This window comes from Lynx canadensis, chromosome E3 (genome assembly GCF_007474595.2).
Source record: "Lynx canadensis isolate LIC74 chromosome E3, mLynCan4.pri.v2, whole genome shotgun sequence".
NCBI lineage: Eukaryota > Metazoa > Chordata > Mammalia > Carnivora > Felidae > Lynx > Lynx canadensis.
Window position 1 is genome coordinate 18,174,062 of NC_044318.1, and position 27,111 is coordinate 18,201,172.

General features: G+C 50.3%; 1 protein-coding gene across 1 annotated transcript in view; it reads left to right on the top strand.

Annotated features, from left to right (window-relative positions):
* Positions 1-2,160: 2,160 nt before the first annotated feature.
* Positions 2,161-27,111, top strand: part of HS3ST2 (heparan sulfate-glucosamine 3-sulfotransferase 2) — a 92,981-nt gene continuing 68,030 nt past the window's right edge. The window contains exon 1 of the mRNA XM_030301500.1: positions 2,161-2,651. Coding sequence (XP_030157360.1) covers positions 2,161-2,651 — 491 coding nt within the window. The remainder of the gene's footprint in view (positions 2,652-27,111) is intronic.

Here is a 27,111-nt window from a genome sequence, read left to right on the forward strand (position 1 = left end):
ATTTGGTCCCAGGTGTCAGGCTTTAGAAGTAATATAGACATGTTAGTTCACAGCTGGGAGAGGAGCCTGGGATGGAATTCTGGGAGGAATGATCAAAGGAAGATAGGGAATTGCAAAGCACTGTCATTAAGAGCCCAAATCCTGAGTCAGTTTCCCCCCCCCCCCACCCTGTTGATTACTGACTGTGTGTTCTTTAAGCCTTACTCTCAGTCTGTAAATTAGGAATTATAATAGTATCTGTCTCCAAAGACAAGGGAGGTAGTGCATGTCAACTGATATGCACATTACTGGCACCAAACAAGCACTCAGTAAATGTTAGCTACTATTAGAATTAAGGAAGTGAGGTGATGTGGGGATAATGGTACCAAACTCATCGGGTTGTGGTCCATATTAAAGGAGTTAACCCTGGGAGGGCTCGAAACAAAGTTGGTAGTTATGGTCTGTAGTAGAGGGACTGGCCTAAGTTTTCTAGGGATGGGCCCGTTTGGGGACAAAATATTCCCTGGCTAGGGCTAAAGTCCACAGAACCTGATTAGATTATTCTCTGAAGAAGGATGTTTAGTTTGTGGGGGGCAGGCAGTGGAGGCGATGGTGGTCGCTCAGTGAATGGTGTGTGGGTAGCACTTGGTGAACACCTGGGCACAGTGATTTGGCATTCCTGTGGGGTGACAACTTAGCTGCGTTCTTGGCCACGGTGATTTAGGTCTGTTCTGATGTACGGTTCTGATCCACTAGTGTGGTCACTCAGGGCAGCACTGGGGTTGGTCACCCATGCCTGTTCTGCGCATGGTCGCTGAAAACTGTCCTGCGCGCAATTGCCAGGAAATCATTCGAAGAGGAAATGCTCCTGGAAAAGTACTCCCTTGCGTTTCCTTCTCATGCCACGGCATGAAGTCCACAGCATCCTGGACCTCAGGGACGCTGTGGGACCCCCCAACAGCTCCCCGGGGAGCAGTTCGCCGCTAGGGGGCGGCCGCGAAGAGAGGAACCGGCCCCGCGCGGAGTCCGCTCCTTTGGGGTTCCCTCGCCCGCCGCGTCCCGGGAACTGTGGAGTGACAGTGGGGTGGGGGCGCATGCTTCATGGGTGTGAGACAGAGCGAGCCGCCTGGATATGAGTCAGCGCGCGGGGGGCCAAGGAGCTCCGCGAATAGTCACGGAATCTCACTCACGCCCTGCTTCTCCACCCATCCCCGTCTAGAGCGTGTGTCCCAGTCCCGCGCGTGTGTGCGCACACGGCACGATGTCTGATTCCAGGCTGTGTGTGTCTGGTGAGACGGGGGTGAGGGGGACAGGGGAGGGTCCGTGTTGGTGTTTCCACGCCCTTGTGGGGTGAGGGGGTGTGTCCTGGTCAGGGTACGTGTGTACCTGTGTATGTGCGTGCGTGCGTGTGTGTGTCAGTGTGGTGGGACCGTGCATCCGTGTAGAGTGCTTGCGTCTGCGCCGGGGTCTGAGGCTGGATGTTGGCGCAACCTGGGCCGGGGTTCCCACCCCTGGGGGTGCTGGGGGCGTCCGGCCTCCTGGAGGAGTAAATGCCTCGCCACCCCAAGCCGGCCAGGGCTGCACAGGGAGAGGCCTGAACCGGGAGGGCCCGGGTGGCGCGTACCTGGGAGGGGCAGGAGAGTGGGGCGCAGGGGGCGGGCCAGGTCCCAGGGCGGGGCGCGAGCTCGGGGGACCCGCGCGGCTGACGTCAGGCGACTCCTTAAATAGAGCCGGCAGCGCGCGCGGCTCGGCATTTCTCGAGGAGCCGGAGCGGGGCCCGCGCCAGCGCCACCGTCCGGTCCGCCCGCCAGCCCGCGCGGCCGCGCCGCCGCCGAGCGTGGGGCGCCGCGCTCCGGGGACCAGGAATGGGGCTTCGGGCACTGGGCGCGCTCCGAAGCCGGCGCACGTGAGAGCCGAGGAGCGCCGCCCGGAGCCCCGTGGTCCGGGACGGGGAGATGTGGGACGCGCAGCCGCCTGTCCCCCGAGGAGCCGCCGTCCCCGGGATCCCCGGGCATGGTGCGCGCCCCGGCCGGCAGTGCCCGGAGAAGACGGCGCCCCCCACGCCCGACCCGCGGGGCCCGGGCAGCGCGGCGCCAGCCCTCTAGGCGGCCGCAGGGCCACGACAGCTCCGCCGCCGGCGCCCCCCGGAAACCATGACCCCCGGCGCGGGCCCATGGAGCCATGGCCTATAGGGTCCTGGGCCGCGCGGGGCCAGCTCAGCCGCGGAGGGCGCGCAGGCTGCTCTTCGCCTTCACGCTTTCGCTCTCCTGCACTTACCTGTGCTACAGTCTCCTGTGCTGCTGCGACGACCTGGGCCAGAGCCGCCTCCTTGGCGCGCCTCGCTGCCTGCGTGGCCCCGGCGCGGGCGGCCAGAAACTTCTCCCGAAGTCCCGCCCCTGCGATCCCCCGGGGCCCACGCCCAGCGCGCCGGGCGCTCCCAGCTCGCCCGCCGCTGCCGCTGCCGCTCCCGCCCCTCGCCTCCCGGCTGCCAACCACTCGGGCTCGGCCAGGCTAGGCACCAAGCGGCTGCCCCAAGCCCTCATCGTGGGCGTGAAGAAGGGGGGCACGCGGGCCGTGCTGGAGTTCATCCGCGTGCACCCGGACGTGCGGGCCTTGGGCACCGAGCCCCACTTCTTCGACAGGAACTACGGCCGCGGGCTGGACTGGTACAGGTAAGGAGGGGGCGCCCCGCTCCGCGCGCCGGGGCCCCAGTCGGGTCCATCCTCAGGGCCATCTCCGGCGTCTCCTCTCCGTCTAATCCGGCTCGTTGTGTGGTTCAAGCTGACACGTGGGGGGACTCTAGCAGGATTCACCAAGAACTTCCCGGGGATGGTGTAGACGGGCACGCGCTTTGTCGAACTGCAAAGGGTGGTTGTTTCTGGAGTCGCCGGAAGGGAAGCGGGATGTCTAGCCAAACCTCAGGGCGAGCTGGTGAGCTAGCTCCGTGTCCAGCCTTTGGGGTGGAGCGGGATGCCCGGGGAAGGGGCGGGCCGGGACACGTGCCGCTTCAGAACAAGGCCCTCTCCTGACCTTCGTTCATCTTCCCCGGCGTCTGAAGGACCCTGAGAAGGGAAAGTCAGAATAGGGCCCCCTTGCGGCAGGGCTCTGCGCTTGGATGAAGTCCCCGGTAGTTCAGGCACACGGAGAGGGCATCCCCTGATGAGTGGGGATGAGGGGGGGGGGGGTCCCCTTCTGGAGGGTCATTTTTTACCCGGACTGAGACGCCCCCACCCTGCGCCCACCACACCCCGGTCGCTCTGACTCTGAATGAGTGGTCTTAGGGTAGTGGAAAGGAACTCTGGATTTGAGTCATGCTCTGTCACTTAGCTTGAGCAAATTCCTGAAATGCTTTGAGCCTCGATTTTTTCATCCATCCCAGTGGTCAGGAAAACAGCCTCGTCCTGGTGTGCCTCCTAAGGCCTTTCTAAAGTACCTTCAAAGTGTAAAAAAGACACCTGTGCTGGGTGGTGCTTCTAAACCCACAGCCAGGATGTGGAATTTGGGATACTGGTGGGCACCTCAGATAAGGGCTGGCCAGGGTCCTAGGGACAGCCAGTCATAGACTGTCTGCTCCAGTACACTGGCAGGGCTGAGAGTCATCTAGGTTGGTGATGTCTGGGGATAGCCTGAAGCTTCTGGAAGGTGACAGCCTCTACTGTTCAGTGCCCGTCTGCCTCCCAATCCCTGAATGGTGCTGAGGTGTAGGACTGGCCCAAATGTGGGCCGAGTCAGGGCATCCCTGGGAGTGGTGTCAGGTATGGGTTCCCCGCAACACATGGCACAGAATTCCCATCGTTCATCTGACCCTTGAAGACCTTCTAGAAATGTCTGCATAGTATTGGAATTGGGGAGGAATAACATGGTAGCTGTTACAGGAACTAGAGCTACTTTTTAACAAATGTTTCTAAAAGTAAACCCTTTAGGAAGTAGCAGCCATAAGCATCCTGGACAGATGAAAACTTTGTTAGGGGAGCCGACTAGGCTCATACTGAGGGGCTCTGGATTTGCAAGGGGGCAACAGGGCCGATAGCCCTGGCCTGCAGTGGTCATGGTTGTGGGGGCAGGGGATGGGACACACCCCCCCCCTTAGGAGGCAGACACACACTGTGACTCCAGTGGAGCCCAGCAGGGGATACCTGGCCTGTTGGTGACCCCTGGCACCATTATGTTGGCTTAATGGAATAGGGCAACACAGTATGGGAGGTCTGGTGCTTTCCAAACTGTGACCCACAGGCATCCCATTTGGGTGTTTGAGGTGTACAAGGACAGCGTCAGAGCCAGACCTCAGGGCGAGGGAGGCAAATTCATGGAGCAGCAGAGCCCTGTGTGGGTCAGCCATGGCCACACACTCATGCCCAGCAGGGTTTCCTCGATGGAAAATCTGAAGATCATTACGAAACCCTTGGCCAGTACGAAGTGCCTTTTAAGTGCAAAATAGCAAAATTCTGAGCATCTGGCTTTTAGATATTGTGTCCTCCAGTAAACAATGATAACCCTGCACCCAGTGTTTACACTCCCCTCTCCCTGGCCCATGGGCAAGCAACTTACCTCCGGCTTCCTTCCCAGAGCCCGTGTCATTCAGGGATGGCTGCCTTTTATTTTTAACCTTGGCATGTGTGATTCTAAGCCAGCTTAGCTGTGAACCTTAGAGATGGGAGCCGTGCCTTTTTTTTTTTTTTTTTTTATAGCACATTTGGATTCTGCTAAAATTCTCAACTGAGCCTTGGTAGGTTTTATTTAACATCAAGCACACTGACAGCTCTACTTCTCTCTCTCCTCCACCCGGCTTCCCAGGGTCTGAGTTACCCTCCCTTTCACCCTTTGTATTTCTGGGAAAGGTTAGCCTGGAGGTCTGCCCTATTCCCACTACACCCCCAGGGGAGGGCTGGGAGCCTACAGCTCAGGAAAGGGCTGTGTGGTTTGTGCATCTGTCCTCTGCAGACCCACACTCTGGGAGTCCAGGGTTTGGTTGTGGATTGCCATTTCTACGTAAGGTGATGCCGTCCCATTTGGATGCTGTTTGCATACTTTCCAGAACATTTCTCTGAAAGTGCTTTATCCTTTATCATCGCTCAAGAGTTATGCATCAATTGCAGAAATGTCCAGGATTCCTGGGATCCCTTTTAAAATCCACGTTCTCACTTTATTCCCGCATTCCGGGAGTTAGGACAGCAGGTGATATGATGCTCCTCTTTCTGCCTGTTGCCCTTGTCATTTCACACATGTGAAAACTGCAGCCCCCCCAAAAGTCTGAAATGGGGTCACAAAGCAGGCTGATGAGCCAGAAGTCACTGGCATGTAGTAGCCCATGGAGACACACATGCTCGTGTGTGCGTGGCTGTGTGTGTGCCTGCGCATTGCCAGCTAAGTGCTTTGACCACTGCTCTGCATAGTTTGCCACTATGGAGCCCGTGACCCCTGGGTAGACATGGCCAAAGAGCCCTTGCACCCAGAGTGGCGGACCATGTTTTCCAAAGGCGGAGTTCAGAGTGGCAGAGTTACAGGCCATGGATCGCATTATAATCTGCCCACAGTTAAGCTCCTCGGGACAACTTCTGGGTCCCGAGGCCTCCATATAGAGAGGGGAAAAGTCCAACTTCACTCTCCATGCAAAGGAGAGAGCCTTCTTTCTGTGGAGATAAGCCAGGAGGGGTCAAACAGTGCCTGAAGGCGGAGTGATACAGCCAGGGAGACCAGGAGGCAGAGTCTGTGTCCTCCTTGCCTCCAGCCTGAGCCCCTCTTGGGAACCAGCCCGGGAGAGCCCAGCCCTCTGTGGTGGGATCCCTCCCCTTAGAGGTTTCTGAGTTCCATCACCTGCATGTCTGGCCTGGCTCCCCTCTCCCAATTTCCTCCCCGAGGTGACAGCTGGGCCTATGGGGCGAGGCCGGCTGCATGCTTGGACAGGGGACGGGTAGGCAGAAATGACAGCAGGCTGATGAGGGAACCAGAGATGGTCTCCAGATGCTGTGCGGTTGGTTGAAAGACCGTGATCATCCTGTGTCTCGCCTTCCTCGTGGGATGGGGCCCGTAGCAGTCGTCACAGAAGGCTGTTGTGTGGGAAGGTGTCCCGGAAGGGTCTATGGCACATAAAGGTATGGCAGCCGTGTTTCTGCTGTTGCTGCGGTGGCTGCAGCTCCTCACTACCAGTGCTTCTGGGATCACCGTCACACTAGCGTGAAAGCTTGGTTTCTGCCCCTGCTGCTATTACCAGATTGGGCTGAGGAGTTAATTGGTTGCTAGAAAAGCAGTCCCAGGATAGACTAGGTAGGGTCCCGCTCTTCATTCTAGTGTCAGCTCTGCTTCAGTTTGCTTTCTTATTTTACAGTCTTCCTTCTCTCTCTCCTTTCCTTCCTTCCTTCCTTCCTTCCTTCCTTCCTTCCTTCCTTCCTTCCTTCCTTCCTTCCTTCCGCATTGGTAAAAAGTCACTTCACACGTCTGGGTGTCCGTTTGCTCACCTTTAAAATGGGACTGATGTCTGACCTGCTTTCCAGTCTTGTGAAACTCAAGACGGACCATGTGAAAATCGAAGATTGTATTTGGGGTGCTATGATTTAGCAAGGGTTGGGTGTAAGGCAGAACAGTCCAGGTGTTCATCTTTCGTAAAGCGATAAAAACTGTGCGTTGTCTGGTAGTTTTTAGGGTCTTAGAGGAAGCTGAGTTTTGTCCTAAGTGTTCTTGATTTTGCTAGTTTTCAGGGATGGCAGGGGGCTGAGGGTGGGGAATGAGGAGGCAGCGGATCTTCTCTAAATGCGCTGAAATGCCAACAAGAGCAGGTTAACACATGATAATTGACTCTGTGCTCAGGTGACAACATTATGATAGATAAGCCTGTTGGGTAAACTTTAGACTTCACAACTCGGGTTATTTGTTCAGCGTCCATGGTGTTGTTGGGATGGTGTAAGTCAGAGTAGACATTTGCCCCAGAGGCGACGGTCCAGGGAAGAAAGAGAATCAAAAGCAGAGAATAAGGTCTGTCGCTGGTTCCAGGTCATCTCAATCAAGAAATCAAATTCTAACAGCAGAGCAAACAGAAGGCGAGGGGAGCGGTTAGTGCAGAAGACTCTGCTGTCTGCAACAAACTGAGCAGCACCTTCAGGTCATGGTCTCACGGCTTTGTGAGTTCGAGTCCCGCATCGGGCTGTGCGCTGGCAGGCATGCAGACTGCTTGGGATTCTCTCTCTCTCCTTCTCTCTCTGTCCCTCCCCAGCTAGTGCTGTCTCTGTCAAAATCAATAAATAAACATATAAAAAAAAACCCTAAGCAATACCTGACACGGACCGTTCCACACTTGTCAGATGTGCGCAGATGTATGCCCTTGCACACTCCACAGACGTGCCCTTGCACGCACAATTGCAGTGTCTGTGCAGACACATGTCTTCAAAGGAGTTTTCCTGCCTCGGTCCAGGAGGATGTCATATGCGCTGGTTAAATGAAACCCTTGAGTCCATAAATCCAGCGTCCATGGTGTGCTGGCTGTCAGCCTTGCAGCACACTGGAGATGTAATAGTTAGTTCTAGCGCGCCTACAGTTGTCAGGCACCAAGGAACATTCGGGATGGGCAGGCAGAACTGTCATTGCTCAAAGACAGGTTTTGAAGAGCTGGCTTCGCTTGCCCCTAGAGCTTACAGGGACGGTGGGAGAGCTCGCCCTGGAGCGGGCTGTCCCCACGGTCTCTGGTATGTGGCTCTTTAGGGGGGAAAAGACTCTAACAGCCCTGGTGCTTTCCAGCTGTCACACATTGTTAAGCCTGCTTTGGGGTTTTGTTTAGTTTTTATTTATTTATTTTGAGAGAGCGAGAGATAGAGCACAAGTGGGGAAGGGGTAGAGAGAGAGGATCCCAAGTAGGCCCCGCGGTGTCTGCACAGAGCCCGATGCAGGGCTCGATCCCACGATGTGAGATCATGACCTGAGCCAAAATCAAGAATTGGATGCTCAACTGACTGAGCACTGACTCAGGCGCCCCTGTTAAGGCTGACTGAGCCCCTGTTGGATGGCCTGACTGAGCCACTCAGGCGCCCCTGTTAAGGCTGTTTGGGATGCGAAAATGTGAAAATACCATTTATCAAAGGTTGTAAGAGCACACGTTCCCCCCACATTTTAACATCTCTGAATGAGGATATTTGACGATTGATGGGGTCTTAGATTCAATGAGGTATCATGTTTCCATGTTCGATGGAAACTCTTTCCCCCAGAGGTGCCTTCTGCCGTGGGGACCCACTAGACCTTCTGAAGAGCCTGAGACTAGGTGGCAAATGCCGGGTCCTGGAGGGAGCCCCAGATTGCTGTTTCTGCAGCCGTCAGGGGCCTCTTCTGATTGGCCAAGGAGCTGCACCCATCTTGGATCTATGTTACCCATGCCATCTCCCTGAAAGCACCCATCCCAAAATGAGAGAAAGTGCGGACTGATTCCCACAGGGAGTTAACAAGATGATGTGGTGGGCACGTTCTTGGTGGGCTGCTGGACCACCCAGGTATTTGGAGGCACGTCCTGAGAGTCCCTAACAGGCTCAGGGCAAAGGCAGTGTCCCACAGGTGCAATTACCTGCATGCCTGCTAATGTTCCGTGCATCTGGCGTGCAGGGTTATAGGACAACTTCTTTCCCTTTGGTCAGACCTCCATGAATCAGCCCTGAATGACTGAGTGACGGAGGGGGCGGGGCGGGGGTGGAAGCACACAGCTCCCCATTGATCGGGGTCCCCCGGAGGAGGGCTCGGAGGGGAGGCCGTCTATGCGCAGAGGGCTTGGCAGCAGGGGGAGTGGGTAGACAAGCCCACAGCCTGTGAGTCAGGCCAGAGGGGCTGAAAGGTCACAGCTGGTCTAAGCCTATGGGACTCAACGTCTCCTCCAGAGCTAACCCCGGGCGGGTTAATCCATTTATTTGTCAAACGCCTACCATTTGCCAGGCTCAGTGCCAGGCTGCTGTAGGCCAGCTCTTGCTGCCACTTTGTTCTCCTAATGGGCTGCAGCGCTTTGTAGTCCATGGGCAGCTTGACGAGGTGGGTAAAAGCCACCAGTGAGTGGAAATAACTTAGCATTTCAGAGGTAATTGCTGCCTGTCAGGCTACGCAGCTGGCCTGTTGGCTCAGTCCTGCATTCATGGGGGGGCTTTCTCAGCAGGATAACAGCAGAGGGAGAGGGGTGAGGGGTCATTACCGAGCAGGTTCTTCAAGGCGCGTGGGCCAATGGTACTGGTTGGGTTATCTGGGGCTTGAGCATCACGTGGTCTCCTGGGTGCAAGTCCACTGGGGGAGTGTCCTCCCGAGCTTTGGAATCAGAGGCTCTGCGCCCATGGCCACCAGCTCCCATGAGTGTCTGCTCGGGGTGGAGGCCGGGGACCCCTCCTTGCCACTTCTGAGGGGTAGCATCGCTCCCTCATTCTCTGAGGGTGGCGATTTCCAGGCTCCAGGCATTCTCGAACCCCCTTCATGACATTTGCCAAATTCTGGCACGGCCTCTGCTCTTATTTTCTTAATATTTTGTTTAAGTTTCCACACTTAAAAGATTAGAATTTTTTCATAAAGAGCTGGGCTAATTTTTTTTTCTCCAGTGCATATATTTTGGAATAGAGAATATGTTCACATAATGCAAACTTGAAAAGTGATCAAGGCTGTCCCATGAGAAGTATTCCCCTCCTTCTCACCCCTGTTTGTGTGCTATGTGGTTCCCCTTCCCAGGGTTACCACAGGCATCCACTGTTGTGTGTCCTAGATGTGTGCTGCTCATTTGTCCGCCTAACGCACAATATGCAAATAGAGTGGGAACACACATATTTTCTTAAAACGACTTCATTTGAAAACCGCCCTATGTGGAAAACCAGCCCCACTTTGCCATCATTAGAAAGGAATCGTAAAAATACATAGACTGCAAACAAAAGAGTGCAATTGAAGTTTTGCTTCCTAAGGTGGCTGGACCGTTCCAATCCTGCAGCCTAATCAGTCTTTGTTTAAAAGTGGGTACTGGAGGGGCGCCTGGGTGGCTCAGTCGGTTAAGTGTCTGACTTCGGCTCAGGTCATGATCTCGCAGTCTATGAATTCAAGCCCTGCATGGGGCTCTGTGCTGACAGCTCAGAGCCTGGAGCCTGCTTCAGATTCTGTGTCCCTGTCTCGCTCTGCCGCTCACCTGCTGCTGCTCTGTCTCTCTCTCTCTCTTAAGAATAAATAAGACATTAAAAAAAATTAAGTTTGAAAGAGAGTACTGGAGATACCACTAAGAACAGCTAGAGAAATATTAATTGCAGCATGAGACTTTTCTTTCTCCTCAATGTAGGAGAGAGGAGAAATGGAAATGAAATGGAAAAGATACAGATTTTCTCACTGTGAGAAATATTCAGTGATATTTAATAAATATTTAATAAATAATAACTACCCAGTGATCTTGGGTAGGTTGGTGGAGTACCCCCAGATTATGGAGATGGGCCACATATCCGACATCTGGGGAAACCCTGCTAGAATTTGCAGAAAATCCACCTTAAGTAAATCCTGAGAGGTTTCTAGCTTTCAGATTGCTTTGATGTGTTAATGATTGGAAGAGACAAGCCAATGGAAGACTCAGGACAAACAAGAGGCTTCAGAGAACTATTTCAACAAGAAATATTTACAAGGGAGTCTAGACTTCAGGAGAACAGGGTTCCCAGAATAAAAGGTGTAGCAGGTATTTAAAGGACCCCCCCCAAAGTTGCCATTGGTTTCTTCATTATTCCCATGGGTGGAAAAATGATCAGATCTACATAGGTCATTGCATCCATATCTGCAGGCGTCAGTGTTGCAAAAATCAGATGTCAAGTTGTTTCCACTAGAGACTCAGCAATCTATGGCAGTTTATGGGAATGGGTCTCACGCCTTTTTTTTTTTTTTTTAATTTTGATGCTCATGCAAGACAGGGTGTCTTTTTAAAATTTCAAGATGCAAAGTCCCTTTTCTTCTACTCTGTGATGCATGACGTGAGGCTTCAACCTAGGGCAAGGTGTCACTTTTGCTTTCTCAGCTCCATAGAGGGAGCTCCACAGGGGAAAATTGTCCCTGGGACTTATTGTCCCTGGATGTAACAATACCCAGCAGCAGCCGTTTAGAGGGTGTCTGTGACAGCGGGGCACCCTGAGCTTGCCTTCAGTTGGGTAGATAGCCATAAGTGCTGATGAAGAGGCACCTTCCTGCAAACTCAGGGCAACTCCTGGTCTTGGTGCTCACGGCTGGGAGAAGGAGACCCGCATCCACCCTGAGGATGGGGAGAGGTGAGCAGGGCATTGCCGCGATGGCTCTTGGGAGAGTGGGGCTCCTTGTGGGGTGAGGGGGAGGGATGGACAGACGCATCTTATTGGAAGGAGGAGGACAGCCCAGATTCAAAAGGCATGGGCGAGATGACCTCAAAATGGGGGTAAGGAGGCAGAAAGCACCAGGGCAGGCAGCTTCAGCGCAGTGATTAAAAGCTTGGCTCTGGGAGGCGCCCGGGGGGCTCAGTGGGTTAAGCATCTTCGGCTCAGGTCATGATCTCGCGGTCTATGAGTTCTAGCCCTGCATCGGGCCTTGTGCTGACAGCTCAGAGCCTGGAGCCCGCTTCAGATTCTGTGTCTCCCTCTCTCTGCCCCTCCCCACTCGCTCTCTCAAAATTAAATAAACATTTAAAAAAAAAAAAAGGAAAAAAGCTTGGCTCTGGAATCAGAATGAATGGGTTGGAATCTCCTCACTTGCACCACCTGCCAGGTTTGTGTCCAGCAGCCAGCGGCTTCTCTGTGTCTCAGTTCCATTGGCACACTGGGACAAGCCCTGTGCCTTAACCCCACAAGCTTGCCTTGAGGATCGAATGAGTGATAACATGCACAAGTACTCAGATTTCTGGCATGTGGAAGATGTCCAACAAGTGTTACCTGTCATTATTAGTTATTAATTATTTTTCATCATATCTGTATGGAACCAGGTGCTGAGGGCCTAGAGGTAAATAGGACACAGGTCTTGTCACGGGGCTGTTCACAGTGTGAACCGATTTTGAGACGCTCATGGAAAATCAGATGCTGAGAGATACCATAATAGACATCCAGGCAGAGCTCTAGCAGTACAGAAAGGAAATGAGATCCACTTGGGAGAATTTTGGAAGGCTTCCTGGAGGAGGCAATATGTTATTTGGGTCTCAGTGGGCAGAGAGGATTTTCAAAGGGAGTGGCCGAAGGAATGTTGTTTCTGAATCCATTCATTCCACGACTGCACTTCTGATCTCAGTCCCACACACCTTTATTGGCCATCTACTATATGCCAGCTGCTCTGCCGAGCCCTGGAAAAGTGCAGACGAGAAGTAGGATCCCCTTTAAAGAGCTGAAGGGCACACACGTCCAGTAGCAAGACTTGCAGACACAGAGAGAGAGGGTGCTCCCAGCACTGTGGGATCCCAGAGGAGGGGGCCTCACGCAGCGTGGGTTAGAGAGACATTTGGGGGAGCTGATGCCTAAGCTGTAGGGTGTTGGCATTTGCTGTATCCTAGATCTGGCTGCTTCTCATCATGCAGGTTCCAGCTCAAATGTCACCTACTCAAAGACATCTGTTTCAGACGCTGGCTACATCCTGGAGGTACATTTGCAGAATTTGCTGAGGGATTTCGCGGTGGCAAGGTGTGAGGGTGGGAAGTCAACAGGGTGGTGCTGCTGCTCCTATTGATGACACCCACTAAGGGCTTGCTCTCTTTCAGGCCCTGACAAGTGACATGCTGGGGTTGGACCCTAACATGCTTCCTAGTACAGCCCCTGGCTTGACTGACCACATGTCTATCTGCAGGTGTCCTTGAACTGTCCAAAGACCGGAAAGTCATGTTCTGCTGTAGTGAGGTGGGGGATGGCACAGTCCTTCTCCCTCTCTCTGCGGGTCCTTGAGGCCCTTTTGACACCTGCAGCGTTCTTAAGTAACCGCTTGAGATCCTTTGAAGGTTGAATTAGCTTTGCTCCAACCCAGAAAAGGTATGCGTGTCGCCCAGTTTGTCACTCTCATTCCAGCCTCATCAATGTGCACGGCAAGGCAGCTGCCTCGATGGCATTGCTAGATCTAGGGGACTTACGTGTGTGGGGCCCTTCACATCGAACCGAACACCGTAACACCTGCCTGCAGGGTAATCGGGATCTGAATCTCTCCGACTTCCCCAAAGCTGCCGGAGCGTGGGGAGACGTGCTCTGCACTGGCAGCCTCTTTGCAAGTGTTTCTGCTTTGATGGTTTTAATGAAGATATGAAATCACCTAACGGCTTTCATTTTGCTCAAGCGAGATGGCTTAAAGCGGAGCCAGCATTTCCCAGGATCAATCCCCATTTTCAGAAGTGGTTGGTTAAACTCTCTGCAGTTTATGGCCACTTCTGGCTGAAGCAGTGGGGGATCTGAATTATTAATTCCGTGAAAAATGAGTTAAGTCACTGCAAAGCTCTGTGGTGGCAAAATCCCTACTGTAGGCCCCTGTTCTGGTAGTTTCTCTAGCACAGACCTCTCCATTAACCAGAAATCCTTGGGCAACTTGTCCACATCGCTGTCTGTCGTTTCTCCGGGAGGGGAAGGGCTTGACTGAATTCGGTTGTTCTTTCCTGCCGAGGATGAAGAAGAGGGGATGGGCACAAATGGCTCTAGGAGGTACTTAAGTCAAAGCCATTTTCACAGGCACTCAAATTTGGACATTGTCCAAATGACGAGTGTGCCAGCAAGGTCGTCTCCCAGACATGAACCCTTGAGCACCTCTACCCGATCCGGGTGGCTGATGGCCGGGAAGTGTGTGAAAGCATGGTGAGCTCAGAGCTGGTCTGAATATGGCCCTATGAACAGGAACAGTGACCGAGCTGCCCAGACCTTGTATCTTGCGGAGGAGCTGGTTGGGATAGGGGTGGCGTCCCAAACTCAGCATCCTCCAGGGACGCTGTAGGCACACGCATGAGTGAATGAAGTTGGCTGTGGGGCAGTAAAGAAAGAGAAGGGGCAATAAGGGCAAGTCCCAGTTAGAGAGGGCGCTTGTCCCATTTGGAGGGGACAGCTACTAGTTAATCCCAACAGATTTTTTTTTTTTTTTTTGCCATCTCCGTATTGCCAGATCTTCTAGGTTTTCCCTTTTTTAGAACAAAGCTTGAAATATGGCACTTTTTAAAAAAAGCGAATCTCAATTTATAATTGTGACTTACTGATTCACAACTTCTATAGAACAGCTGTGGACCAAACTGAACATGTCTGTGGGCTGGATGTTACCTGTAACTGTCCTATCTTGACTTTGATGGGCTGGGTCGTGGAAACAGGCACTACTGCTTTTCCAGTCTTGCCTCTGGCACATATTAGCTGAGGGGTAAGTTGCCGCCTTCCTAAGCTTTGCTTCCTCCTGTGCAAGATGTGGCTGTTGTGTGTGTTCGTCCTTCCCGGATTGTTGTAGTGATTCCATGTTGTAAGTACGCATTAGATTTTATTAGTCTTGTGATCCCCCTTCCTGGATTCTGCCTGGAGGAGGTAAGCTGATGGGCATGACTGGAAGACAAGAGGCCTAACATGGACCTTTGTCAAGGTGAGGAAAGCTGGGGTCTTATCAGTTGGACCAAGAGGGAGGAGAAGAATCTAGAACCAGGATGACCCATGGTTGGAGAAACCCATGTGCTTCTAGAACTGGCCCCCAGGGAGGGAGCCCACAATCCCCAACACTCGTTGTCATCCGAGTCCCTGGAGGATGTTGAGTTTGTGACACCATCCCTGTCCCAGACCACTCTGTAGAGCTGGGTCACTGCCCCCCCACTGCACAATGCCATTTACAACAGCTCGGGGCTCTCCATCCTTCTGCGCGCTTCTTCTGGCTTTCGTGACTGGATGGGGTAGGGAAGCTCAGAGGTCCATGCTCTAGAGATGACCTTGCTTGCACAGAAGGTGACTGCCTCTCTGATTCGGTGGTTTGGTGTAGACAGAAGTCCAACCGGGAGAGTGAATCTTGCTAATAGGGAGAGGCTAAGGGATGGCCAGGGGTGGACATGAAGAATTTTTGTTCAGCCTTGATCAGTAGTTGGCACCTTCAGAACAACAGACGAACACGGGGATGGGGGTGCAGAGGAGCCTGGGGCCAGAGATCATGATGGAGCCCAGAAGGCAGCCACCCCTCAGGAGAACCAGGTGTGTCAGAACCGGGCACGACTCCCTTTAAAGCCAAGCAAAGCCTTGATGAGAAGGGACATCCATTGGGATGGGTGTACGGTCAGTACTGAGAGCCCGGAGGCATGAGCTGGAGGTGGGAGAGCGGGCTTTGTCATGCCCGTGGGGCAGTCCTGTCCACGAGTCTCCTCAGCCATCGGGTCCTCAGAGCTCTATCTGAAATCTGACCACACATCTTCTCCCAACCTTCAGGCATTTGGGTACCATCTTCACGGTTTATTTTTGGATGTGTCTACAGATATTTTAATTTACTTCACATGACCTTAAAGTCCACTCATAACTTGTGCTTTAACATATTTACTGAAACGTGAAACTTCCTATCACCATCCGACATGAGAATCCCTACTTGCCTGGCACAGAAAATTGTCATAAACACAAATGTGGTAAAAACCAAACAACACAATTCAGTTCCAGCCCAGACGGTTGGTTGCCTGTGCCACCAACGGCCTTAGGCACACGGCATCAGGCAGCCTCCCGCTTTCTGAGGATGAGAGAGAGGAAGAAGCCCCTTAGAGAGGTGTTAACAACATTTTAGCACCTAACTAAGACTCTCTCCCTGGTGTAATCAGAAGATTTGAATAGAAAGGAAAAGGAAAGATCATTATTTTCTAATGATGTGATTAGGTGGCATTTCAAGTCGTGTCCGTGGGCAGCCTACATCTTTCTCTTTCAGCTGGTGGTACATATTGCACACATTGGGACATGCTGGCCGACCCACTTAGATCCCTCTTGCTTTGATGGCGCTGTATTATTTTATCATACTTGCTTGTCATGGTCCATCAACAGCTTGGGAGGGACTGGCTGACATTACGAAGTCTGGGTGGTTTAAAAAGCTGTGATTCCAATTTTAATTGCAAATTGATGGGGCATCATGGGAAAAGCGAATGGAGACGTGAAGAACTGGAGGAAAAGATTCAGCTCTGCAGTATTTTTAGATTTTTTGTCCCCCCCCTCCCCACCTCCCCGGATGGGTTTTGTATAATTTTATCTGGACTCTAGGTTTGGTAAGTTCCAATACCTTCTTCCTACTGCATTACCCGAGGGCTAACCCAAACTTTCCTTACAATTCCAGTTGAAACGACCTATGTAAAACCTTTATCTGTGGTTCCTTTAAAAAACTGTGATTTGGATGAATGTCAAAGGCATTATGCCCAGTGAAAGAAAGGTTAGGTACTGTATGATTCCATTTATATGACACTCTCAAACAGACGAAACTGCAGTGATAGAGAACAAATCAGTAGTTGCCAGGGTTTAGGGCAGGGGGAGGGTTTGATTATAAAGAAGCAGATAAGGGGATTTTTTTTGGGGGGGGTGGGGGTGTGTGATGGGACTGTTCTGTATCCTGATTGTGGCAGTAGTCACGTGAATCTATACACGTGTTAAAATTCATAGAGCCGAACACCAGTAAAAAGTCTGTTTAACTGTGTAATACTTTTCAAAGATAAAGCAAAACTTTATTTAAAAAAAAAAACACCCGGGATTGTAGAGCTCCACCGCTGATGGGCATCCTGTACACCAAATCCCAGTTACCAGAAAGCAATCCTGTTCCCACGGGTTTGGAGTTCACCGGCCTCCTTCACTTCCATCCTGACTATGACGGAAGGGATGTGGGTGGCCTTTCAAGTCCTACCCATCCCAGCACCATCCCCCCACCCCCACCATCCCCAAACGATGCTAGGATCTGAAGCCAAGGTTGGGAAGCATCCGTTGAGGTCTGGGTCCGCCGTGGCCAACACAGACATCCAGCCAGGCTTTGCCCTGAGGGTCTGAGGTCAGGACTGTGGCAAGCGGCAGTGGGAAGTGCGTCTCATAATCTGAGTGCCTGCTGGTGGATAGCAGACCTGGCTGGGGTCCCAGGGACAGTTGGGGGGGGGGGATGCAGCATGGGGAAAAAAGGGTCACAAACCCCAATTGGAAGAATCCGAGGATTCCCTCTCAAACAAAACAATTTACAAGGTACTGACAGCATGTCAGTAGCCTCCTGACTACCAGACAACCTAAGGACTGAGCTAGAAGCTTCCCCTTGCTCACCCTACCCTCCACCCCAGCCAAGCCAGCAGGGACAAAAAGCTCTCAAATGCACCCTCTCGAGCCAGAGCGTCTCTGGATCTGGCTGGGAAAGAGCACCCTGGACTGGATGTGCCCACATTTCTCTCTTCCCGGTAGTTGATAAAGAACCCATGCTTCCCAGAGCCCCACACTGCTAAAGGTGGTCACCCGGTCGTGTTTTCTTTTCCCATGGCATCTGAAATTGGACACAGAGACTGTGCATACAACAGAGAGCAGCCATGAAAGCCACAAGGCTCCCCCCATCCTTCCCCAAACCCCACTTTCTGCTGGGCTTGGTTTGAATGGGTTTCTTTTCCTTAAGTGACTAAGACACTACTTGGGTGGCTATAGTGAAGCTACCTGGGCTGGAGCAAAAAAGTGTGAGCATTGCCAGCCTGTGGGTGGTAATTGAATTCATGGAAGTGGCTGCAATAACTCAGGAGCCGGAATAGCTAGAGAAGGAGGTCACAGGTGGGGCGTGACCAGGAAGTAAATGAACACAGTGTAGGGGAGGGCGGAGTGGGGAGGGATTGTGCATAAACCACAGTGGAGCACAGGGCATGCGCACAGCACATTCGAGATACCCACCCCTCCAGCATCCCTCACTCGGTGCCAGCCCCTGAGGGAAACGTAGCTTTACATTTCTTGACTTTACCATTTTCCCATGGCTACCAGTCTATTTGGGCTCTTCCACACTCAGCTTTGGTAAATCCTATTAACCTATTTAAAAAATGATGATGATACTGCATATGAAGATGTCTGACCTCTGTTAACAGTCATCAATGTCCCCAGCATACAAATCCTTGCACTTTTCTGATGATAAGCCATCTATAAAGTAAGGAAGTAAGAAAACACGCAAATAAAGATACAGCCACATGGTGGAATTCAACATAGCAGATAAAGAAAAATACATGCCCGTACGGGAAGTTGTCAAGATGTGCTGTTCAAGTACAAAAAGGAGCAAGGTGAAAAACATATTTCTGAAAATTTTGGCTGACTGTTTCTACTTTTGGAGATTTTTCTTTTTCTTTTTAAAAGAGATGGTTAGGGATTCAGGATGCTTATTCTGGGTTCCCTTCATACTTTTAGTGCCATCTTACTTCAGATGTGTTTCTGGGTGAATAGAACTTGGCTGGCTTTTGTATTTGTCTGTAGTCTGATAATCATCTTTCAGTAAGAGGATTTACATGTTTATGTGTGTTCTGATTATCAACATACTTGGACTTTTTCTGTCATTTATTTTGTTCACTTTATTTCCTTTTTTCCTTCTTTCCCAATTCTGATATTAGATCAGTGAAGTTTTCTTTCTTCTCTTTATTTTTTTAATCTTTATTTATTTTGAGAGAGAGAGAGCATGAGCACAAGTGGTGGAGGAGCAGAGAGAGAGGGAGAGAAAGAGAATCCCAAGCAGGCTCCGCACTGTCAGCTCAGAGCCCAATGTGGGGCTTGATCTCCTAAACCGTGAGATCATGACCTGAGCTGAAACCGAGAGTCGGATGCTTAACCGACTGAGCCCCCCAGGCATCCCATGGAGCTTTCTTTATTCCCCTTTTTTTCCTTCTGCTGAGGTGGAAGTTATACAAGCTATTTATGTGCTCTTAATAGTTGCCCTTATATATGACCAAAGCCTTAGCAGAGAGTAATAAAGGGGGTCTTGACTCCCAACCTCCCCTTGCCAACATGGTCCACGGTTATGGTTGCCCAGTATTTTACTCCATTTGCTTTTGTGATTTTTATATTTGTCAAAATAATGTCTACATCGTCTGAACAGTTAAATAATATCATAAGGCTTCTCACAAAAACCGCAGCCCACTGCCTGACCCCCGACGTTCTGATTCCTGTGCAATGGAGGCACCTGATTTTGATTCCTCTGACTCTGAGACTTCTGTGTTCCTCCATATTACTGAATAATATGTTTGTATTGCCATGTCTTATAAAATCACAAATAGCCTAACCTTGGGAGTTAAAATCACACCTCTCAATTGCTCAGGGAAATGAAGACTTTCAAAACTGCGGGTGTACAGTATGTGGAAAGTAATGATAACGCGTGTAATAATATTTGTTGAAACCAGTCAGGTGTACCCAAAGTTGGGTGCTGCAGTTGCCTCGCTTCTTCTGTATGAAATGGAGAAGATGAACTAAAGATTCCACCCCAAAAGTTAGCCGAATGATAAATCAAACAAGGAGACAAGGAAGGAATGATTCGGAAAGATAAAAACAGAAAATGAATCTAGGAAAACAGTAACGTAGATTAAAAAAAAATAATAATAACAAACCCAAGGACTGATTCTTTGAAAGATTGATAAAATAGACAAAGAAAACACAAATAGGCATAATTAGGAATAAGAAAGAGCATGTAACCACAGGATTTTCAAAAATCCCCAAAGGGCTTAAGCATCTTTATGATGTTGTGAAAGAAGTAGATAAAATTGAATATTTAGTCCTCAGAAAGCACTCAGTGTATCTAAAAGACATTTTCATAACATGATCTTGAAAACCATTCTCAAGCTAATTTTCAGCATGGTGTCCTGGGCGGATGGCAGTAACTTTGTCCCCAAACTCTATCTGCTGGTAAGTCGGGGACATGGTCGAGAAAGCGTAGGTCCCAGCAGAGTTAGATAAGGCGTGACAGCTAAAGGCAACAGTCTCAGCTGAGAGCTAAAGGAAGGTCATCCCCTGGGGCCACAGAGGTTGGACAGTGGTAGCTGCTGTTGCTGACTTTGCTGCTAAGTAATTGTTATTGAATTGTCTCCTGTAACATGTTGTGTTTCAAATACTACATTTGATGTCATATTTCAGCTTCTAAACCATAGTAATAGCAGAAGTCTGCGTTTACTGGTTCTGAGCTTCCGCTTCCTTTCTCTGTAATTAATACCTTTCTTTAGTTGTTCATTTTTATTTCTCTCTCAACCAGATGACAAACTCTTATAAGGTTAAAAAAAAAAAAATCTTTTTTTGGTACGTGTTTTAATTTGAGCCCTTTGCAGATTTAGAGACTATCTTCCTGCCTTTCTCATGCACGAGCAATAGTTTGGCTGAATTAAAATTTTTGGGACAAAATCTTTTCAAAAACAGCTCTGAAGACACGGTCCTGTTGTCTTAGGGTGTGTACATGTCTGTGTGTGTGGCAGAGAAGTTTTATGTCAGCTGGATTTGCTTTTTTCCCTTTGCAGACACACTATTTCATTTCCCCCCCTGCCTGGATGCTTATACAATTTTCCCTATTGTTTATTTATTTTTTGAATGTTTACTTATTTATTTTTGAGAGAGAGCGAGCGAGCAAGGAGGGGAAGGGCAGAGAGAGAGGGAGACAGAAGATCTAAAACAGGCTCCATACTGTCAGTGCAGAGCCCAACACAGGGTTCAAACTCATGAGCCATGAGATCATGACCTGAGCTGAAGTTGGACACTTAACTGACTGAGCTACCCAGGCGCCCCTATAATTTTCTCTATTGTTTATTTAAAAAAAATTTTTTTTAACGTTTATTTATTTTTGAGACAGAGGGAGACAGAGCATGAACAGGGGAAGGTCAGAGAGAGGGAGACACAGAATCTGAAACAGGCTCCAGGCTCTGAGCTGTCAGCACAGAGCCCGACGCGGGGCTCGAACTCACGGACCGCGAGATCACGACCTGAGCCAAAGTCGGCCGCTTAACCGACTGAGCCACCCAGGCGCCCCTATTTTTTTTATTCTTTTAAAAATTTTTAATTATTTTTATTCAACGTTTATTTATTTTTGGGACAGAGAGAGACAGAGCATGAATGGGCGAGGGGCAGAGAGAGAGGGAGACACAGAATTGGAAACAGGCTCCAGGCTCTGAGCCATCAGCCCAGAGCCTGACGCGGGGCTCGAACTCACGGACCGCGAGATCGTGACCTGGCTGAAGTCGGACGCTTCACCGACTGCGCCACCCAGGCGCCCCTTTTTTTTAATAATTTTTTTTCAACGTTTATTTATTTTTGGGACAGAGAGAGACAGAGCATGAATGGGCGAGGGGCAGAGAGAAAGGGAGACACAGAATTGGAAACAGGCTCCAGGCTCTGAGCCATCAGCCCAGAGCCTGACGAAAAATTTTTAATTATTTTTAAAAATTTTTAACATTTATTCATTTTTGAGAGACCGAGAGACAGTGCGAGTTGGGGAGGGGCAGAGAGAGAGAGAAGGAGACACAGAATCCAAAGCAGGCCCCAGGCTCCGAGCTGTCAGCACAGAGCCTGATGCGGGGCTCAAACCCATGGACCATGCGAGATCATGACCTGAGCCAAAATCGGACACCTAACCGACTGAGCCACCCAGGCGCCCCTCTATTGTTTAAATTAAAACATTGAATCTGGATGTGTTCGAGTGTGGTTCCTGACTTTGCCTCAGCACTTACTAGCACTTCTGATCAATAGCATCCCTCTTATCTATTCATCGGGATTCCCTGTTAAATTCTTATTCACTTTTACAGATTTGTTCTCTTTGGGTCTTACCTCTTCTATCCCATTTTTCCTTTGCCTCTGAACTGCCATTTCTCCTGAGTTGTCCTATTCGCTGATAATGTAGCTTGAAATGTGGAACCTGGGCTTCCAGCTCCAGTTTCCCATCATTATTGCTTATTGTTTGCAGACGTTCTTGACTCTAGATTATTCCCTCCCCACAGTCGCAGGGATGTAATGTTTCCTTGAGTCCCGTTTAGAATGCAGCTGGCAATTTTCTAACGTTACTTTTCTTCTTACAGCAGCTCTACTGCTTTGATAACATGTACTCTTCTTCCTCATACTGAATTCTTGAACTGCCTTATCCATCCGTATATCTGGGGATCTTTCTCTTTGTGGCGGTAGACAGGTGACCCACTTCCCTCCTTTATGTGGCCGAATAATATTCCTCTGGGTATACATACCACATCTTCCTTGTCCATTCACCTGTCGATGGACACTTAGGTTGTCTCCATGCCTTGGCTATCGTGGTCTCATCTTAGATACCTCTTGTGTAAAAAACAAAACAAAATCCTTGGAACTCCTGGCACGTGAGTTAACCGCGTCCCCAGGTCCCAGTGCCAACAAAGATATCTCCTCTGTCATTAGCAAAAAGGACCAGGAAGGTGGGGTGGGGAAGCTGAAGGTGCAAGAAGTCCTTTTCACCTGAAACTAGCATTATAATTGTCTTTTACGAGGCACCTGGGCAGCTGTCATGTCAGTTAAGCAAAACTCTCGGTTTCAGCTCAAGTCCTGATCTCGCAGTTTTGTGAGTTTGAGCCCCGTGTCAGGCTCTGTGCTGGCAGCATGGAGCCTGCTTAGCTTAGGATTGTCTCTCTCTCTCTGCCCCTCGCCCACTTGTGCTGTCTCTGTCCCTCAAAATAAATTAATTAAACTTAAAAAAAATCGTCTTTTACCCCCTAGAACTACTGGATTTCTTTGCGGTGTTTCTCACTGGGGTACAAATTTTCAATCTAGCTGTCTTGCTTATGTCTTGCCTCTTTCTTCTCGTTCCTTCTGTCGTGTCCCTGGGCTTTCAGTGCGTACTCTCTCTCTCTCTCTCTCTCTCTCTTTCTCTCCAGGAAAGAATGCCCTCGCTGAGTGGGATAGGAGTTGCCCTCTAATACATTTTTTTTTTAAACATTTTCTTTTATTTTTTGAGAGACAGAGCATGAGCAGGGGAAGGGCGGTAAGAGGGAGACACAGAATCTGAAGCAGGCACCGGGCTCTGAGCTGTCAGCGCAGAGCCTGATGCAGGGCTTGAACCTATGCACCGTGAGATCGTGACCTGAGCTGAAGTCAGATGCTCAACTGACTGAGCTACCCGGGTGCCCCTGGAGTTGTCCTCTTCTATCCAGTGTTTCTATCCAGCACAACACACTGGCACCTTATCTGGAGTGCATGAGGCATTGGCACTCTTGACCTTCCCATGTGTCTGAGTTTGGACCAGCAGGGAGTTTATGTAGGTAGTAGTTCCTGAAAGCAGGAAGGATGGAGAGGCAGGGCTTGCAGGGAAGGAGGAGAGGCTGATTATGCATAGCTGGTCGGCAGTATGGTGATCGGAGCCCAGCCCTGCTGGGGAACCTGAGAACTTCTAAGGAATCACCTTAAGTCGTGCTCAGGGGTCCTGCACCATGAGGGAAGGGAATCAGTTCAACAGTGTCATCCAAAGAATAAGAAACCCACGTTCTAGGTTCAGTGAGTTCATGGACTTGCCTTTGACCTCGGGTGAATGACTTGAGTGTTCTTAGTGTCTGTGTCGTCTTTCATAGAATTACAGAGTTTGACAGGCTCGTGTTTCCAGAGAGGTAAACGTGTCCCTAAACCAGGTGGTCTGGGGTGATACTCGAAGTGACTTGGGGTGACACACACTCACGTTACAGACACCAAAACATAGTGCTATCATGATTTTTCTTTTCAATTTTCATTCCTTCCTCTGATTATATCAGAGAGGAGATCTTGGGTTCACGTTCATGGGCCTGTAACACCTCTCCAACGGCGAAACACCACCTAGGTAGAACTAAATCTTTTCTCCCTCTGTGTCTGGTTTTACTGTCACCTCCTGTTGGTGGCAAGAGATACTGTTTTTCCATTTACGGTTCTAGCAAAGTTTTAGAAAAAAACTAAAGCCATAGATTTATGTAAGTTAAAAAAAAAAAGTGAGTGGATTTTAAAGAGAAATAAAAGTGAACATTAGAGCAAGAATATGGCCAGAATTGTGGAGGTCATATGTGAATGACTCAGTTTGGGGCAGATGAACTGAAAGCCCCTTCCGGTTCTAGGAGCTCTTCGAGCGGAAATTCATCACACGGTTGGGACTCTGGAATGCAGTGTCCCCGGCCCGGGATTTTGAATGATCTGTTTTCGATTCCCTTGGAATGTGTCCCCAGCAAACCCACCAGGCACCACCCTTCAGACGCGACATCCCCAACATTGGATTCTAGAGGCATTTTTGACAGTTGGTGGAGGCCTCTCTCTCCGACAGCAGCCCCAGAATGAGCCCTTAAAAGTCATAACCGGTTAAATTGCCTCTTTGGCTGCTTTGACATCTGTGTGGTGCAATCCAGGTGTGTTGTAGCTGAGTCGTCTGGGCCAGAGTCCTCGCTGGGGAGAAAATCGTTATGAAAAGCTATCGATTAGGTGTCCACAGCTGCTGAAATCCAGCCGCGGAAGCTCCTGGAGCTGCATTTATGAAAGGGCAGGGGTCATAAACAAGGGCGAGAATGTGATTGAGAGAGGAGGCAATTTGTTCAGAGGACAAGGGTGTGTGGAGGCGGGCAGCCCCCAAAAAGTCCCTTCTTCCTCGCGGCAGGTGGTAGGGTGGGCGGTTCAGTGTGGGCTGGAGCATGCCCTGGTGCCATTTGCGGCCGGAGGAGTCTGGGGTGCTGTTTGTTCCTAGGAAATCCTGCCTTGGTGTCATTACCGTGGGCCTCTACGGGTACGGCGATGCTGAACTTCTGGTTTCACGGCACCATCCCGGGACTGCCCAGTCCAGCCCTGTGCTCCCCTTCGCTGTCAACTGCGAGCCCCCTATCCCCCCACTTCTGACGCTGTTGCCCTGTCTGCGCCCCAAACTGACGAGCATGGTACCTCCCCACAGCGCCCTTGTAGAACGCCCTCCCTCCCTACATGAGATGTTCTCACACACCTATTCTCTGCTGTGAAAACGAGGCACGGCCGTGTCCCTGGCTCTCCTCTGTACCTAGCAAAGTGCCCGGCACCTAATAACCTCAATGACTGTTTGTCGAATGAATGAATGAATGAATGAGCGTTTGTACCTGCCAGGCCAGGCGGGGCTGAGCACGGCTCATGGGCACCCACAGAAAGCACACGGCGCCCGCCCGTTTGACTCACGGCTGCAAATGCACGAAGGAGTGAAAAGCTTCTCAGGAAGTCTGGAAGGAGCTCTTGAAAAGAACAAAAGTGTAGGTTGTGAAGGAGGAGCACAACAGTGTTCCCTTCTACCTGTGGCTTTAGAACAGTGGTGATTTTGAATGGTCCGTCAATCACATTTGATACGTGAAATTGTACCTTAGAGCTGCACTTCTCACGTTGTTTTCTTTTTGGCACGAAAGCTGCTGTACAGGTAACTTCTGCGAGTTGTGTGGAATTTTCTTTCCATGGTGGCCGTGTATTAAATGCTCTTTTCTTCTAGATGGTACAGTTTTGCCCCCTTTTACCCAAAGGTCTGATATGCCCCCCACCTGGCCCTCCTGCTAGTTAGAATCCATGCCTTTGATGCTTCTAGCCCCATTTTGCTCATAAATTTCTCTGACAATGTGCTGAAAGCTATATTCCCATCCCCCTCAAATTTATAAATATGTACACGCAATATTTTGCAGTGGATTCATCTTCTTGTAATGGAAATTGATTGCCTTCAAATGCACGCAATAGGAGTGTGATCTTTGCAAAGAGATCTTTTTACTGCAGCTTTTTATGTAAACGGTCATTTTCTGGTTGGGGGGGAAGCCCCAGAGTTGTACAAAATAAGACAAAGAGTAGCCTTCAAGTTTACTCCAAAGGAAGCCCCGTTGCCGGTGCCTCCCGTGTTTTTGGCTTGCACAGACCTGAAATTGTGCAGTGCACGTGTCGTCTTTGACATTGAATCGATTCTGACTTTTGGTCTTGATGGCGATGGGCGCCTGACTGAGAAAGGTAAGCAAAAGCAGATGGAATCAGAGATTCCACGGGTAGCTTTGCCCAAGGAGAGTGAGTGGCCTTGTGTCAAAGAGCACGAGATTTCCCCAAGACTCCTTAAGTGGCATTCATGCCACGTCATTTCCTTTGTACGTGTGTCAGGGAGGTCACCTCCAGCTCCGTCTGCGTTAGTCTTTGCTCGGCAGAGAAACTTCATTATTTCGGAGATGCTGCCTACTTTTGCAGTTACGCAAAGAAGCTCACAGAATAGAGATTCTTTGATGGTGTCAGGGTGCATACAGGAGGTGAAAGCGAGCGGCCTGCTGCACTGGGGCGGTGGGGGGTGGGGGGACAGCCGCACTGCCAGCCAGCTGCGTGCGAGGGACACTGACTGACGTAGTGAGCGGTTCCTCCATGATCTGCCTCACGCTATCGGGACACGTCAGTGGTTCCACGGCAGATGACCGAATTCTCCAGAGGCTTCTGCTCCAAGCCGTGAGGCGGCTCAAAAGCCTCCCTGATGCGTCGTCTTCATTGACTCTGGAAGTTCTTTCTTCTACCCATGTTCTTCTAGGGATCATCCTAATGTTTTACCAGAACCATCCAGACTGTCTCAGGATTGTACCTTCTTCCCGAATAATACAGGAAACGAGGCATACTAACTGCTCTTGCCCCCAGGTACTGTGTAGGACTTCACTTACAGTCCAGATCCTGTTATCATTACTGCCTTTTTAAAATCGTTTTTTTAGGGGCAACCTGGGTGGCTCAGTCATCTGACTTTAGCTCAGGTCATGATCTCACGGCTTGTGGGTTCAAGTCCTGCGTCGGGCTCTGTGCTGACAGCCCAGAGCCTGGAGCCTGCTTCAGATTCTCTGTCTCCCTCTCTCTCTGCCCCTCCCTTGCTCGCGCTCTCTCTCAGAAACAAATAAACACTAAAAATAAATAAATAAATACTTTTTTAAAGGTTATTTGTTTACCTTGAAAGAGAGTGTGCACACCCATGCAAGTTGGGGAGGAGCAGAGAGAGAGAGGGAGGGAGAGAGACAGAATCCAAAGCAGGCTCCACTCAGGCAGAGTGGAGCCTGACGAGGGGCTCGATCCCATGAACCAGGAGACCATGACCTGAGCCGAAATCAAGAGTCAGTCACCCAACTGACTGAGCCACCCAGGTGCCCCATTACTTTCTTTTTAAAAGACAGTAAATCTCTCTGTAGATTTATCCAGGCTCTCCTAATTACTTTGCTCAGATCACTTCTTTCTCCACTTCCTCCTTCTGAGTTGAATTGCTTTCTACTGAAGTATGCCCTGTAGTCATCTTGTCATTGGTAAAATCTCTGTCAATATCTTT